Source organism: Ipomoea triloba, chromosome 4 (assembly GCF_003576645.1).
Source record: "Ipomoea triloba cultivar NCNSP0323 chromosome 4, ASM357664v1".
NCBI classification, from domain to species: Eukaryota; Viridiplantae; Streptophyta; class Magnoliopsida; order Solanales; family Convolvulaceae; genus Ipomoea; species Ipomoea triloba.
Genome location: NC_044919.1, coordinates 12,945,990 through 12,961,729, shown reverse-complemented (window position 1 = coordinate 12,961,729; position 15,740 = coordinate 12,945,990). Strand labels below are relative to the sequence as shown.

Below are 15,740 nucleotides of genomic sequence, written 5' to 3'. Positions count from 1 at the left end.
GTGACAGGGTAATTGGGTACCCGACCCGGAACCGTTGACCAAGACAGTTGCCGTTCAAACTACCCAAGACACCTCACTCCTCAGCATCAATGCGCAACGGTCCAACTCCTCAGCATTGATGGCCAACGTTCAGCTCCTCAGCATTGATGACCGACGTTCAGCTCCTCAGCATTCAACACCTCAGGTACTGATGTCCAACGTTCAACTCCTCATCAATGCTCCGTTACTGAGCTGAAGGGAATAAAAAGACTCACAACCACATAGTGAAGAGGGGACACTTCTTACGACACTTGAACTTAGACAATACATACTGAACTCACTTGTACACTGAGCACTGCACTCAAACACTGTACTCAACATTGTATTCAGATACTCAATAATACTCAAATTACATACCCGGTAACACATTATTACCGCCAAGTAGTAAACAACAATTGAACAAAATTTTACACTTATGAAATCCTTTCTTGCATTATTTAAGGTTATTTCTGTGTGTGATTAATAATTTTTGGAAAAATATTTTATTTCGAGTACTAAATTTTGACCGAGGTCATATTTGGGCTATTTAGTTAATATTACAACATAAGCATTTGGTAGTCATAAACTTATTATTCACTGCGACTCTAAACTTTTCTTTCTTATGCCATTGGGACCATCACATGTTAGTCATAAAATGTTATGAGTTGTTGAAGTTTGTATATCTTAATTTTTATTTTTAAAAAATGATATATCGTTTTAGCGGTTAGTCCAAGACTTTCCTAACAAAGTGGTCCCCGATGGGTAATGAAATATGTAGATGATGATTATTAATGTATTTCTTAATGATAATGATGATGATTATTATTATTATTATTTTAATGTAATTGTTACGCAAGCAGGGGGTACGTTGCTGAAATGAAGAAAAAGAACCCAGAATTGTGTTCACCATTTGCGAAAAATCCAGTTGATGAGAAACAACCTACTCCAACAGACAAACCAGCAACCAGCGGAAATGAAATAGCATGAGTGTTAGATTGATTCGATAAATCCCCTAAATTTCTATATTTTTATTTTTCTCTATTAGACACTTCAATTGCTATCTTATTATTTGGATTAAGTTTCCTGCGATGTTTGGACATTTGAATTTTTAAATATGTATTGTTGACTTCTTGTTCGGACTTATTTTGGATTGAAAATTTTGAAATATGTATTTTTCACATGATTTTTAGATTTTAAAATTTAAATTATTCATTATGATAAATAATTAATTATGTGCGATAGAGAACTAAGAAATCTTTGTATCCGGTCAAAATTGAAAATTATTTGCGTGATTTCAATAAATGTTTGTTATTATACAAAATATTTTTCTCCATTTTGAAAATGTTGAAGGTATATTTATCTCATAGTTAGTTCCCATAATAATAATTACTATAGATAAAAATTAGGCAATGAAATTACTATAGTAATTATTATGGTAATTCCATGTCACCTCTTCTGTGTAATCATTATGTTAATTTTATGATAATATATATATATATATATATATATATATATATATATATATAGATTTTTATTCAAATGTGGCCGTGCTCTTAGGTGTGGCCGTGCGGTTTACACCACTCAATGTTAAGAAATGCACCACTCAATGTTACGGAATACACCACTCAGTGGTGTATTTCTTAAATATGAAATACACCACTCAATGTTATTGAGTGGTGCATTTCTTAACATTGAGTGGTGTAAACCGCACGGCCACACCTAAGAGCACGGCCACATTTGAATAAAAATCTATATATATATATATATATATATATATATATATATATATATTATCATAAAATTAACATAATGATTACACAGAAGAGGTGACATGGAATTACCATAATAATTACTATAGTAATTTCATTGCCTAATTTTTATCTATAGTAATTATTATTATGGGAACTAACTATGAGATAAATATACCTTCAACATTTTCAAAATGGAGAAAAATATTTTGTATAATAACAAACATTTATTGAAATCACGCAAATAATTTTCAATTTTGACCGGATACAAAGATTTCTTAGTTCTCTATCGCACATAATTAATTATTTATCATAATGAATAATTTAAATTTTAAAATCTAAAAATCATGTGAAAAATACATATTTCAAAATTTTCAATCCAAAATAAGTCCGAACAAGAAGTCAACAATACATATTTAAAAATTCAAATGTCCAAACATCGCAGGAAACTTAATCCAAATAATAAGATAGCAATTGAAGTGTCTAATAGAGAAAAATAAAAATATAGAAATTTAGGGGATTTATCGAATCAATCTAACACTCATGCTATTTCATTTCCGCTGGTTGCTGGTTTGTCTGTTGGAGTAGGTTGTTTCTCATCAACTGGATTTTTCGCAAATGGTGAACACAATTCTGGGTTCTTTTTCTTCATTTCAGCAACGTACCCCCTGCTTGCGTAACAATTACATTAAAATAATAATAATAATAATCATCATCATTATCATTAAGAAATACATTAATAATCATCATCTACATATTTCATTACCCATCGGGGACCACTTTGTTAGGAAAGTCTTGGACTAACCGCTAAAACGATATATCATTTTTTAAAAATAAAAATTAAGATATACAAACTTCAACAACTCATAACATTTTATGACTAACATGTGATGGTCCCAATGGCATAAGAAAGAAAAGTTTAGAGTCGCAGTGAATAATAAGTTTATGACTACCAAATGCTTATGTTGTAATATTAACTAAATAGCCCAAATATGACCTCGGTCAAAATTTAGTACTCGAAATAAAATATTTTTCCAAAAATTATTAATCACACACAGAAATAACCTTAAATAATGCAAGAAAGGATTTCATAAGTGTAAAATTTTGTTCAATTGTTGTTTACTACTTGGCGGTAATAATGTGTTACCGGGTATGTAATTTGAGTATTATTGAGTATCTGAATACAATGTTGAGTACAGTGTTTGAGTGCAGTGCTCAGTGTACAAGTGAGTTCAGTATGTATTGTCTAAGTTCAAGTGTCGTAAGAAGTGTCCCCTCTTCACTATGTGGTTGTGAGTCTTTTTATTCCCTTCAGCTCAGTAACGGAGCATTGATGAGGAGTTGAACGTTGGACATCAGTACCTGAGGTGTTGAATGCTGAGGAGCTGAACGTCGGTCATCAATGCTGAGGAGCTGAACGTTGGCCATCAATGCTGAGGAGTTGGACCGTTGCGCATTGATGCTGAGGAGTGAGGTGTCTTGGGTAGTTTGAACGGCAACTGTCTTGGTCAACGGTTCCGGGTCGGGTACCCAATTACCCTGTCACTACTTTTATCCTTAAAATCTAGCCTTTATTACACTTTCCACAATAGATTACTTGTTAGGTAAGTACCATCCTTCATAGTTGAGGAAACATATACTTTTAGCAGTAAAGGACTCTTAGTATCTTCATTTTTTTTTTGAAAGGAACTCCTAGTATCTTCTTAGAATAGGGTATAATGTTTATATATACTTGAAGAATCTTCTAATTGCTTATTAGGTCCTTTGCTCCTAATTAAGTCTTGGTTATTGATTTTTATTTTACATACCCAGGATTTTCACCGTCGAACACAGTGACTAATCCCGTCGCTAAATTGTAGACACCTCTTTAAGTGGGACAACTGGTCTGGAGATTTCCTTTTGAGAGAGATTTTTTTTTTTACTCTATAGTGTTCAATATGATGACTTGTATTAAAAGTTTAGAGATCTTAATTTCTATGTTATTTTAACATTGCAAATCAAAATCTACTATTACACTTATTCATAACAACATAACAACAATATATATATTTTTTCTCATTTTAATTAGCAGATCATGGAAATTGATTTGAATTGAACTACATACAATTTAAGATTCACTACTATGGATTCAATTATTGAAACAAAAATCATGTATGGATTATATAAGAAATTATATATAAACAGTACTAATTGTTGTATATAAGTTGAGACATTTAAAAATTTTAATATAAACATATATATGTGTGTGTATTTCATAATGCATACCTTATGGTGAAAGGCTTTATCCTTGGAGTCTTCAGAATACGCCAAATGAATCTTTTTGGTTTGTCTTCTATCCATGGGTTGTTTGATGATAAATTTATGTATAATTTTAAATTATTCAAATTTAAGAATGAAACGAAGTGTAAAATTTGAATGGGAAAAGTTTCAAATTATTTTTTTACAAAAAAATAAAAATAAAAATGCAACAGTGAATATGAACTAATAAAGATCGAAAGGAGTAAATTTATGACATTATTGACATTTGAATAACTAAGTAATTGATTGAACATATTGATTAAAGATATCGATACTTTTTAAAATTATTGAAATCTATCTCAAATCTGTACTTTTCAACATCATATCAATCTATATTGTTTTTGAAAAACAAATGAATCTGCCCATCTGACCAAAATTTACAAGTGTAAGTATAAGTGTTATAAGTGTAAAATATTTAATTTTGATGTTCCATCAAACACATATCTAACTTCATATAAATATAAAACAATTCGAAACACAATCAACTTATCATACAAATAAAATTTAATCAATTTTAAACAAGGAACGAATTAAAAATACATTGCCTTTTCTGTATAAAACAATTCGCGATCCAATTGGTCTCAACATTCACCAAAGGTCCATCCAGCATGACTACGTCAGTTTATTGTCAAAATCGAATAAGAAAATCACACTCTACTCATTAGCAAAAAAACAAAAGATCTTTTTAAAGTAGCTATCACATAAAGTACACAACCCTAAAAATGAATCCAATTTGAAAGCCATATTCTTGCTTAATATTATTATTATTATTATTTTGTAACTTGAACTCAAAATTCAAGAAAATGAAACAAATAAGAATTAGAGACTAACATAGTAATTTACCTTGAGTGATTAAAATTGGGAGGAGAAGGTGAAGAAAAGACCAGGACAAGAGCATAAGCAGTACAACAGAGGGGCTGAAACTCTTATAGACGGGATAGAGGAGCGGAGGTGGAAGGAAACTCTTATAGAGGGGAGAGAAGAGCGGAGGTGGAAGGAGTAAAACTAGGGATGTTAAAGTAGGTTAAATCCTGTGGGCTGGTCGTAAATCATCCCACCGTGAAGCAAGTTAGAAGAAATAATTTTTGACCCTCCTACATAATATATTCTCTACATATCTTGTCTGAATGTTCAAACTAACTCGTGAAAATCAATTTTCTTTTTATAAAATATTAAAAAAATGAAAAACTTTAAATACGATGTAAATGCACAACATACATTTATAAACATTGAAAGAATATTTAGTACAATGACATACATTTATTGAAATTCCAAAATTATTTTTCAATTTTGACCAAATACAAAGATTTATCATATATAGTATATATTTATAAATACATTGATTATGATTTTTTTTTCTTTTTTTCCCTTACATAATAAATGTATTGCAAATTTAAGAGTATGAGATATTTCTGTATACAATATTAAATGCATACATGAGAAATATTGGAATTTCAAATTCTTAAAAAAAATGAGTAAACAAAAATATAATGTGCTTGGGTCAATTCTGCAACTGTACTTTGATTCAATTCATTGAACGCTCCAATCAAAAATGGTTAGTTAATAAAGATTGAATTAAGCATTTCTTTAACATTTTTGGCATCATAGTAATTGATTAAAGATAGACATCAATAATTTTTTAAGTTATTAACATCTATCTCAAATTATTGCATTTAAGTATCAATATACAATACCAGTTTTTCTTGTGTCAAAGAAAAAACATTTTTGTTTGCATGATCTAAAATAAACTTATAATTTGTGTGTTAGATTCTATACTATCATTTTATAGGTCTGAAACATAGTGAAAAAATAACACATATATCTGAAAGGAGTAAAACATACAGAATGAATCTACGAGTAACCTAACCTCGTAGTAGCGGAAGCATAAGTCGTGTTGATCTCCAGCCATAGTTGATGCCTTGTTGTGTTGCCTCTTGAATTGTAGATCTGCAGGGTGTTAGTCGTTTTGTCTTACACTTAACTCAGAACCTGGTATTTTCTGAGCAGTATGAGTACCATAACTTTAGGTGCTATATAATTATCTATCATCATCCCATCAATGCAGGCTTTATATAGGCATAATGGTGGATTGGACTAAACCTATAGATGTTCAATCCAACCTATAACTTAATGGACATAGTACACTTGCACCACATTATTAAGGCCCACAATATATTATATATTGTATTAGGGAAAAGTCTTACAATCTCCCACTTGGTGCAAGTACTAGCACAACTCTCATCAAAGAACAAAACACACGAATCATAGTGATATGTCCTCTACTCGACAGAGTAATATCTTCTATGTATCACATGCATTTTTATTCCCCAACTTAAGTCCTTTGTGAACAAACCCAACGTTTATTCTTGGTACCTTAAGAGATGTTTCTCAAAATAAAATATGCACAACTTAAGAGAGAAAACCATCCAAATTGTACAAAAGAGTACACTTCATGATCTCTAAGATCCTTAAAGGCATGCCTTAAGTAGAGATCTCTCGATGTTAGCATAATTGCTAACTATATTCCATGACTAGTTTATAGCTCAACTTAAACACTACCTCTAACGGCCAAGAGCTTGGAGTTGACACGTCTGTCACTCCCACTCATCAAAATAGCCAAAAGACAGTTTAGTCATAGAAGCAATCCAACAACTTAGACAATAAACCAAAATTCTATGTCCATAAATTTTGAATTTAAATATACACCATAACTTCCCAAATAACTTTAAGGTCCACTTTATAATGAACTGAACATTATGAGTCTTACTTTTATGTCTTGCAAAATTTTGTTGAGCATTACAAAACATAATGGCCCAGGATCAATTTTGAAGAAACAAAAAACACTATTAAATGCTAAAGAATTTATTTAAATAACAGTGTATCACAAGTTAAATGTTTTGTTGTAATAAACTCATTAATATTATTACAACATTTTCATAAATATGTTACGTTGCACAACTAAATGTTCAATAATTTGAACCTATGAATTTATATGAACAAATACAAGATTAATACTTGTGAAATCTCTTAATGGAACATCTTAATGATCTTTTTCTAAATGACCACTCCCACTGATTAAAATATCCTTCAGCAGAATTAATGATATACGTACTCACAATTGATTTGACCAACTAAATAATAAAGATATAATTCCCCACCATTAGTTGGGCATACTAAATAATCAATATTTGGTTCCAATCCAATTAAAATAATAACTAATGAGGACATAACTCCCACCATAGTTGGACATACTAAAATAATAAAATACACTTTCCAAAACCAAGTGGGAATTTGACTCGAAAATATACATTTTATTCTTGGAATCCAAAAGAGATATATCATATATATCACGTAGCGTAGCTTATTACAGTTAGTCCAAATAACCGAGTAAGATTCGTGAAACAATTAATAAAAGTGGCTAAATTTTTTTATTTTATTTATTTATTTATTTTTTTTTGGGAAGTAACTAAATACATGTTTTGCCAATGCAAACCATGAAAACTTAGAATCATAATTGAACTAAATTTATAAATTCTAAGATATTGTGATGAAATTATTATCTAATGGGTGAGGAATTTATTGACATAAAACTTGACTGTAGGCTAAAGTTTTAATTCTATTAAATTCAATTAAAACCCTTATGATAATATTTCATCTCAATTATTAAATAAACAGAAGAATCTAGAGACATAAAACTTGCCTGTGGACTAAAGTTTTACTCAATTAGATCCGACTGAAAATGATGAAACAATTATGAAATGAGTTGAAGAATCAAGTGATATAAGACTTGCCTGTAGGCGAAAGTTTTAATCAATGAGATTCATTAGAACTATTATGATAAAACTTAAGAAATCATGTTCCTTTTCTTAATCCCTGTGGGTAAATTAAGAAATATGATCTAAAGTTTGCATCATAAAATTAAACTTTATGATAGAGATGGAAATTATTTACAAATAACCATAAAATTAATTAATTAATTTATTTATTTCTATCATTACTAATAAAACTACTAAACTACATTCCGATACATAATTGCTTGTGGGCTAAATTATGACCGTAGTCCAGTATTTCATCCTAATTAATTATACAAATATAACGAAATTTCCAGTGGGCTAAACTCCATCATATTAAATACAATTAATCACAAATAATATGTCTAAAACTTTATGTGATCAATATAAACCGCTCAATATATAATTTTTACTGATTAAAGGATGCTGTGGCTACTCCCCAACCAAATTAAAATTATAAGATCACTAGACAATTATCAATTCATTGCCTAACCTTTATGTGATTGAAGCTTAAGAGAGATCAGTAAATTAAAGATGCTATGTCTATTCTTTAATGAACTGAAATCAAATCACAGTGACAAGGAACAATTAAAATTGTAACAAACAGATTATACCAGGTCGTGATGGAAAAATTCAAATATATGATATTTAAGGGGACTAGTGGCACAAGAAATTCTTAAGTCATGGCGATAAAACTAGTATGCCTCCTCAATTCATATGCACTCAATGTATAACTGTTTGAGTGTATAAACCTAAAATTGTAGGGTATACACCAAAAATTGTAGGGTATACACCAAAAAACTGCATGGTACACCTATGATTAAAGCTTAAATATGGATGAACTAAATCAATGGACCAAATGTGCTTAAATTCAGACACTACCGTAACTAAAGTTTATGCAGAAGTCCAACTTAATTAGAAACTAATAATATAATTCCATCCTAAATTTATGCAGTGCTAAAGGCATAATAAAAAAATATTGCATAATTTAAAACAATTTTTTAATATGAGATTTCAAAGTATATATAGAATTAATATCCAAACACTAATATGAGTCCAAACCAAAGAGACCCAACAATTTTTAATAATGACAAAATGGATATATACTTTGAAATTTCAAACTTTAAGCCCATGGAAAAAAGTTTTAATGCATAAAGATCAAATTGATGAGAAATAGACTTAATTTACAAATTTTAACAATATCAAACCAAAGGAATATGTTGTAATTTGTAAATCAAAATCTCACAAACCCTAACTGCATAATTAAACCTAATATTATGCATTTAATGTGATCAAATGCATGAAACAATCCGAAGAGTATGAATCATACATAATCAAATATGGGCAATAACATTAATCATAATTCAAAGACTAAATGAATTATGGAATAAATGTACAACAATGGCAATAGTCAGTTGCCTAAAAAAAATTCATATCTTAAGCATTGCCACAAACATAATTGGAAACAATTCAGGATTCATAAATAAAACCATTATAAAACATTAAAGTACCAAAACATTAGAAAAATTGCACGTCTGTATTTTTTCATTTTTCAAAATATTCTCTTATTCATATAAATAAATAAATTTAAAAGGCCGACTCACCCAATTTAACTTGACTAACTCTATCGAGTTGGGCGAGCGAATCGCTTGCCAACTCCCAACTCGGCCAAGTTGCCAACTCCCAACTCGGCCAAGTTAGGTACTTGACGGCCGCCTAGGGAGCAATTCGCCTCGGCTTAGGGAGGCCTATAAAGAAAAAAAATGAAAAAAATACAGACTCAATAATTTATAAACACATACACTGCCATTTGATGGGATATAAAACATACTCACAAATTAACACAAGGAACAAGTACTGCTTGAGGTAACAAAGGAATTCATTGCAACAATCCTAAAACAAGCATACATTTACCAAGATATATAGTCAATAAGATTTTTAAAAGCATCATAACACATAGCTTACAACATTTCTTGATGAGTCGCTTCAACTAACATATATGGCTTCAAACCAATTCAAAGATAATAAGCATGATGGGAAATTATATGGAGAGTCCTTGGAGGCTTAATTTTGAAGCAAAGAAGTTAAAGTCATGATGCCAAAAGTTGAGTAGCTTCAACCAACTCTCTGCGGCATTGTAGAGGTCAATGATTCTCTCATAGTCATCAAATGTATTTGCATTTATCCAAATCTCATCATCCAATCTATATGTAGCCATCCCAAATGGATATGGATAAAGAACATCCCCAGTACTCTTTTTAATATTGTTGTTTCCTTCTTCTCCTTTCACCATTTCCAAAACTTTCTTCCCTTTCTTATTCTCATCCTTGTCCGGATTCACTCCACCTATATTTGTATCACAAAATAATAACTAAGCACTTTAATTAATCACCTTAAATATATTTAAAGGAAACTATTCAAATTTTCAATGAAATTAAATTGTAAAGGATAGATAATTCTTATTTAGTTTGCCAATATTCATATATGCTGTTGGGCGGAAGTGACTAAAAGCCAAGCCTAGCACCCGATGGTTGGGAGATTGTTGGCCGGAGGTCGGTAAAGGCCAAGTCCAGCATCAAGTGTCTCAAAAATGTGCAACATTATAAGAAAATAAAGTTGTGTCTTCTCTACTAACTATAGCTTTTGGCATAAGTGGTAAGCGTTTGATCGGTATTAGAGCCAGGTCACTGGTTGGTGCTGGGAGCCTAGGTGAGAAGAATTGTTAGGCGGAGACCAGTAAAAGCCAAGTCCAGCACCCAACATCTCAAAAATATTGGATCAGTTGTAAGCGCTTGATCCTAACATATGCCTAATTGAATTTTCACAATATTTCGTACCTCGAATAGATGATGATGAGAGAGCATGATAGGTAAGGAAGCAAGTTGACAGACGATCCTTGTGATTTCCCTTTGTTGGAATTTGATAAATAGGGTACCTAATTAAATAGAATATATAGTATATACAAATTAGCCAATGATAACATATTACTACACAATAATATGTCAAATCAATATAATGATGCAATTCTATTATATATTTATATATTGATTTTAATGAATTTAACAATACAATTGTATATACATACCAAGCAACTGAAATCCAACTTGCAGGGGACAAGTCAGTAGTTTTGAATGTCATGAGCCCAGGATGCACTTCTGCAAATTCAGCAATCTAAAGCCAACACAATAAGAATTTTTAGTATATTTATTGGTTTCACTATTAGATATATTCAAATAAATAAAATAATATAAATGAAAATTAGAACTCATTTAAGATTTAAAATTTGAACTCTTAATAATCAAACTAGTTTTTGAGATCAACCAAACTATTATGCTTTGCACATGGAATTATCGATTTTCATCATACAACGTACCTTAATGCACCTACAAGTGTAACACAAGTTAAATGTAGAGAATGACAATAAAAAAACACAATAGCAACTCATATCTCTAACAAATGTGAGACAAGTAGTGATTGCCACTAATAATTCTTTCTATTGAGCAACATATTCTCCCATTAAATTTAATTTACAAGAATTTCAAATATTAGGCTCTACAAAATCATAATCCTAACTTCATCGTCAACCTAAAAAGTCCTATCAAAAGACTTACATGATATAGAGAAAATTTAAAAAAAGTAATAATAAAAAGTTGATACGGTGTCATCAAACATGTAAATTTTTTTTTTTGAAGCACTCATAATTCTTTACAAGGTAGCATAGGTCTCATATATCAGTTTGAAATAACTAAAATCAATTTAAAAATACCAGAATTCGAAATTTTAGGCTCTACGAAATCATAATGCTAACTTTATCTTCAACCTAAAAAGTCCTACCAAAAGACTTATATGATATAGAGACAACAAAAAGATTTTTGATAAGGTGTGTTATCAAACATGTAACTATTATATATTTTCATCACCATAACCTTTAATACCTTTTCTATGAATGGAATTCTCCAATATGGAGAGACTGTATCACAAAACTGAAAGTAGAGATGTCCATGTTGTTCTGCCTCTGAAGAAGGCTTATCATCACAACAATCCTTGTTTCTCTCTATGGAAATGCCATCCCTCTCCTTACTTAAGGACTCATCTTTTTTCTTCCCCTCAGTACTGGCAACATCTTCATTCTCTTTTTGGTTTCTAGGAAATTAAAACATAAGGGGTGTGACAATATTAATATATACATTCACTTTCCAACAACAATAAACATTACTAGCTAGCTTGCTGTCAAATTGTTTGACAAAGTATATCACAATTTGGATGAATTTTATATATGTGTAAACTTTTAAGGCGTCGATCAACACTAATGCATCTTGCATCGGGGTACAACCAAAATGTCAATGAAAAAGACTTTGAGTTTGTAAATTTTTCATAGTGTCCAAATTAAGAATGTATCTGATTGCATCGAGGTACAACCGAAATGTGAATGAAAAAGACTTTGAGTTTGTAATATTTCCATAATATCCAAATTAAGAATGCATCTTATATCACCTATCTAGCATGTGCAAATCTCTTCAACGTGTAATTTTAAAAATTGAAGAAATATTTCAAACTAATTTTTGTTCAATTAATTAAATATATTAAGCAATGTTAACATTAACTTGACATGCTTTGGAATTCAAAGATTAAGTAAGAATTAAACAAATAATCTTACCGAGAAGTTTGTTGTAGTTTGTTGGTGTAGATTTGTATTGCAGATAAGAATGGCACATAGTATTGTGTAACACTTACACCACTATTTAGAATAACAGGAATGCCAACGCCATATACACTCCATTCCTCAAAGCAATCCCACAAATCTCCAAGAGTAAAATACTCAATTGTGTCTCCATCTTTCTATTATCATAGGGCATTGGAATCATTGATAAAAGGAACAACAATAAAATTTTCATTCTTTTAAACTAGATTCTTGATAATAAAATTCTTTCTTTTGATTTGGTGCCAGATACTATACGTCTCACTCTTTTGTATGATCTTCGGGGTTTTTCTGCTCCTAGGCGTTTCCAGCAATAAAATATTTGCTAAAAAAATTTCTTGACAAAAATGGCAACATTTTTTTTGTGGATTTGTTTTTTAAATCAAATTTGAAATCTTTCAAACACATTTTTAAGGATGTCAATTGCATTTAATTAAGTTTTTAATTAATGGATTAAACAAACATGTTACAAAATTTATTTGGGATATATAAAATAAAGGAAAAAATGTTATTCAAGGGCCAAACAATTATGATCATCTATATTCAACTCTATCAATACTTTAATTCACAGATCTAGAAGTTTTGTATCATAAAAAATTAAAGTAACATACTTTTTATTGGTAATTTAGAGGTTTCATTAAAAAAAAATATCCTAAACAATATGTAAAATTAAGAAATTTTTTTCCTGCGAAATGAAAACTTTATTAAGAAGTAAGTCTCAGAGCCTAGAAGCCCCTGAAGTCATACAACAGAGCCATTCAAATAGAGGACGACAAAGAATTGAAAACAAAATAAAGAGAGGAGAACGCGAGAGTACAACCAAAAGATAAATTGAGAATTAATTTATATTTATAGTAGTAGAAATGCATAAATCTTTCGATGTTCTAATAATTTAGTGAATAAGTTCATTGCTCTTAGTATTTGGTTTAAAATCAATCCTCAATCCTCTTATATGTATACACACACGTAAGAGTTAAAGAATCACCTGTTTGGGAGCTTGTAAAGAAACAGTTGGTGTTACTGAGGAAAGAAAGTTCTGGAGATTTGAATGTTTAAAGGACAAAGGAGCAGAAACGGGAGAAAAACCTGACATTTTTTTATCAAGATTGGAAGAATGTCAAACACGGTGGAGTTTCTTCTCCGACAACCTTTTCATAAACCAATCTATAACTGGACAATGAAACTGATGAAACATTTTATATTTAATTTGTTGACATAATTACACCATAAATCATTCGATTGCCATAATCCAATAGATTATAAAGAAAAAAAAGTTTAAACGAATGATTCAAAAACAATGAATTCACTAGTAAAGGTCAAAATTAAGGATGCTCAAAATCTCCTTTACATCGTTAACTACGAACTTTGGTAACACATTAAATGCAAATACCATAAATTGGACGGTTGATGATCAAAATAAATTTACAATATTTTAAATTCCTTTCCAAACTTTACCATTGTGACCAACTGATGCGGGCAAGTATCGATTAAGTCAAGATATTGACTCAAAAGCGAAATATGAAAAATAAAAGTTGTATACTCCCGGCCTCTATTGCATTTTCACTTTCATGTTTACGATTCATTACTCAAATCAACTCATTCTTTTTTGCTTATTTTTTTTTTTGTATTTTTTAATTTTTTTAATTTATTTATTTTTTGTGTTTAATAGTACTTTAAATGTAATTTTTAAATATATAAATTTTGTACATTAATAATAAACTTAAATTACATCTATCAAGTCTGATTCGTTAGTCGTCGAACTAGACACATAAAAATGAAACGGAAGGAGTAGTGAATACTTTTAAAAATAAATGTAATTACTTCACAACTATCACAACTACGTGAGTATTGATAAATACTATTTTTAATAAATAGTTATTTAAAGTAATGAATTTCAATTAACAAAACAATAATAAACATATATAGTTGTGTGGGGGCTGGGGGGCATGCGCAATTTTGTGTATTTGAATTTAATAATCATTTTTAGTGATTTGAGAACACATGAATTAATATACAGTTGACCTCCATTCTGGATGTTTTAATTATTTAGTTATTGTTGAAGATTTTGAACTTTTATTTTAGGTCTATTTTGGGAGAATGAAACTGCAATCAAATACAAAGAATTCATCAATTTAATTGAAACGAGAAATTCATTTTCTTTGTGGTGGTCGCCCGCTACAGTAATATTTTGAAATTTTTTCTTGAATTATTTATTTATTTTATTTTAGTGCACGACAATAAATTTTGGTCTTATTATTACTACAATACATCCAATGTGGGTGGACAATAAGGGTACTTTTAGGGTTTCAACACTTTCTCAATTCTCATTTGATTTAATTAAAAATTTAGTTATTTTAATACAATTGACGAGATAATTGGATGAGATACTAGATTCGAACCAGTGCATCTAATACATTAAAGTAGTCAAACAATAGTTAAGATCAGAGAATATGTGGAACGGTACGAAAGCACATGCATTAAGAGCATCGCCTCATCAAAGATAAGAGTTATTGAATTAATGGTGATATAGCAAAATACGGATACGAAGCCAAACGGGAAATACGATCTATTATTGCCTCAAACGATCCGAACCCGGTTTACAAAGCGAAGAAGAGCTCGAAGGGCTCGGCTAGTCGGCAGTGGGCCTTCCTACTATCCGAGCTTACTTCAAGTCTTAATCAAGAATTAGCCAAAAGATCCTCTCTCTCTTCATAAATGCGGTATTTATAAGAGGGAAAAGGCATGACCGCCGGGCCTCCTGCATAACGGGAACGTGGCGCGCATGCGCCCGCCTCATCCCGTGCCCAAGCGGGTGGGAGCATGTGGCGGCCTTTGGCATGCCACGTTGCCGGCCGATCAAGGGTACTGTTCGGTCCGTGACGTCCGACCTCGTACCGATTGGGCCGACCCGCCGACCTCTCGACCACACGGTCTCCGATTGGTTCTGGAGTATATCTGACCGGTACTGGAGTATATTTACTATCAAATGGCAACGTCACTTATTAGCACTGTTGCAAATATCGGCCTAGGCGGCTGCCTAACGCCTAACTCGGCCAAGTTAACTCGGTCTATTCAACAGAGTTAGCCGAGTTAACTCAGCCTAGTTGGTCCTGTTAATTTTTTATTATATATATATATATATATATATATATATATATATATATATATATATATATATATATATAT

At 30.7% G+C, this 15,740-nt stretch overlaps 1 protein-coding gene across 1 annotated transcript in view; it reads right to left on the bottom strand.

Annotated features, from left to right (window-relative positions):
* LOC116015826 overlaps positions 1-13,647 on the bottom strand; it is a 27,160-nt gene extending 13,513 nt beyond the window's left edge. The window contains exons 1-6 of the mRNA XM_031255992.1: positions 13,540-13,647; positions 12,513-12,694; positions 11,791-11,998; positions 10,941-11,026; positions 10,693-10,790; positions 9,980-10,201 (exon numbers count right to left, since the gene is read on the bottom strand). Coding sequence (XP_031111852.1) covers positions 9,980-10,201; positions 10,693-10,790; positions 10,941-11,026; positions 11,791-11,998; positions 12,513-12,694; positions 13,540-13,647 — 904 coding nt within the window. The remainder of the gene's footprint in view (positions 1-9,979; positions 10,202-10,692; positions 10,791-10,940; positions 11,027-11,790; positions 11,999-12,512; positions 12,695-13,539) is intronic.
* Between the last annotated feature and the right edge of the window lie 2,093 nt (positions 13,648-15,740).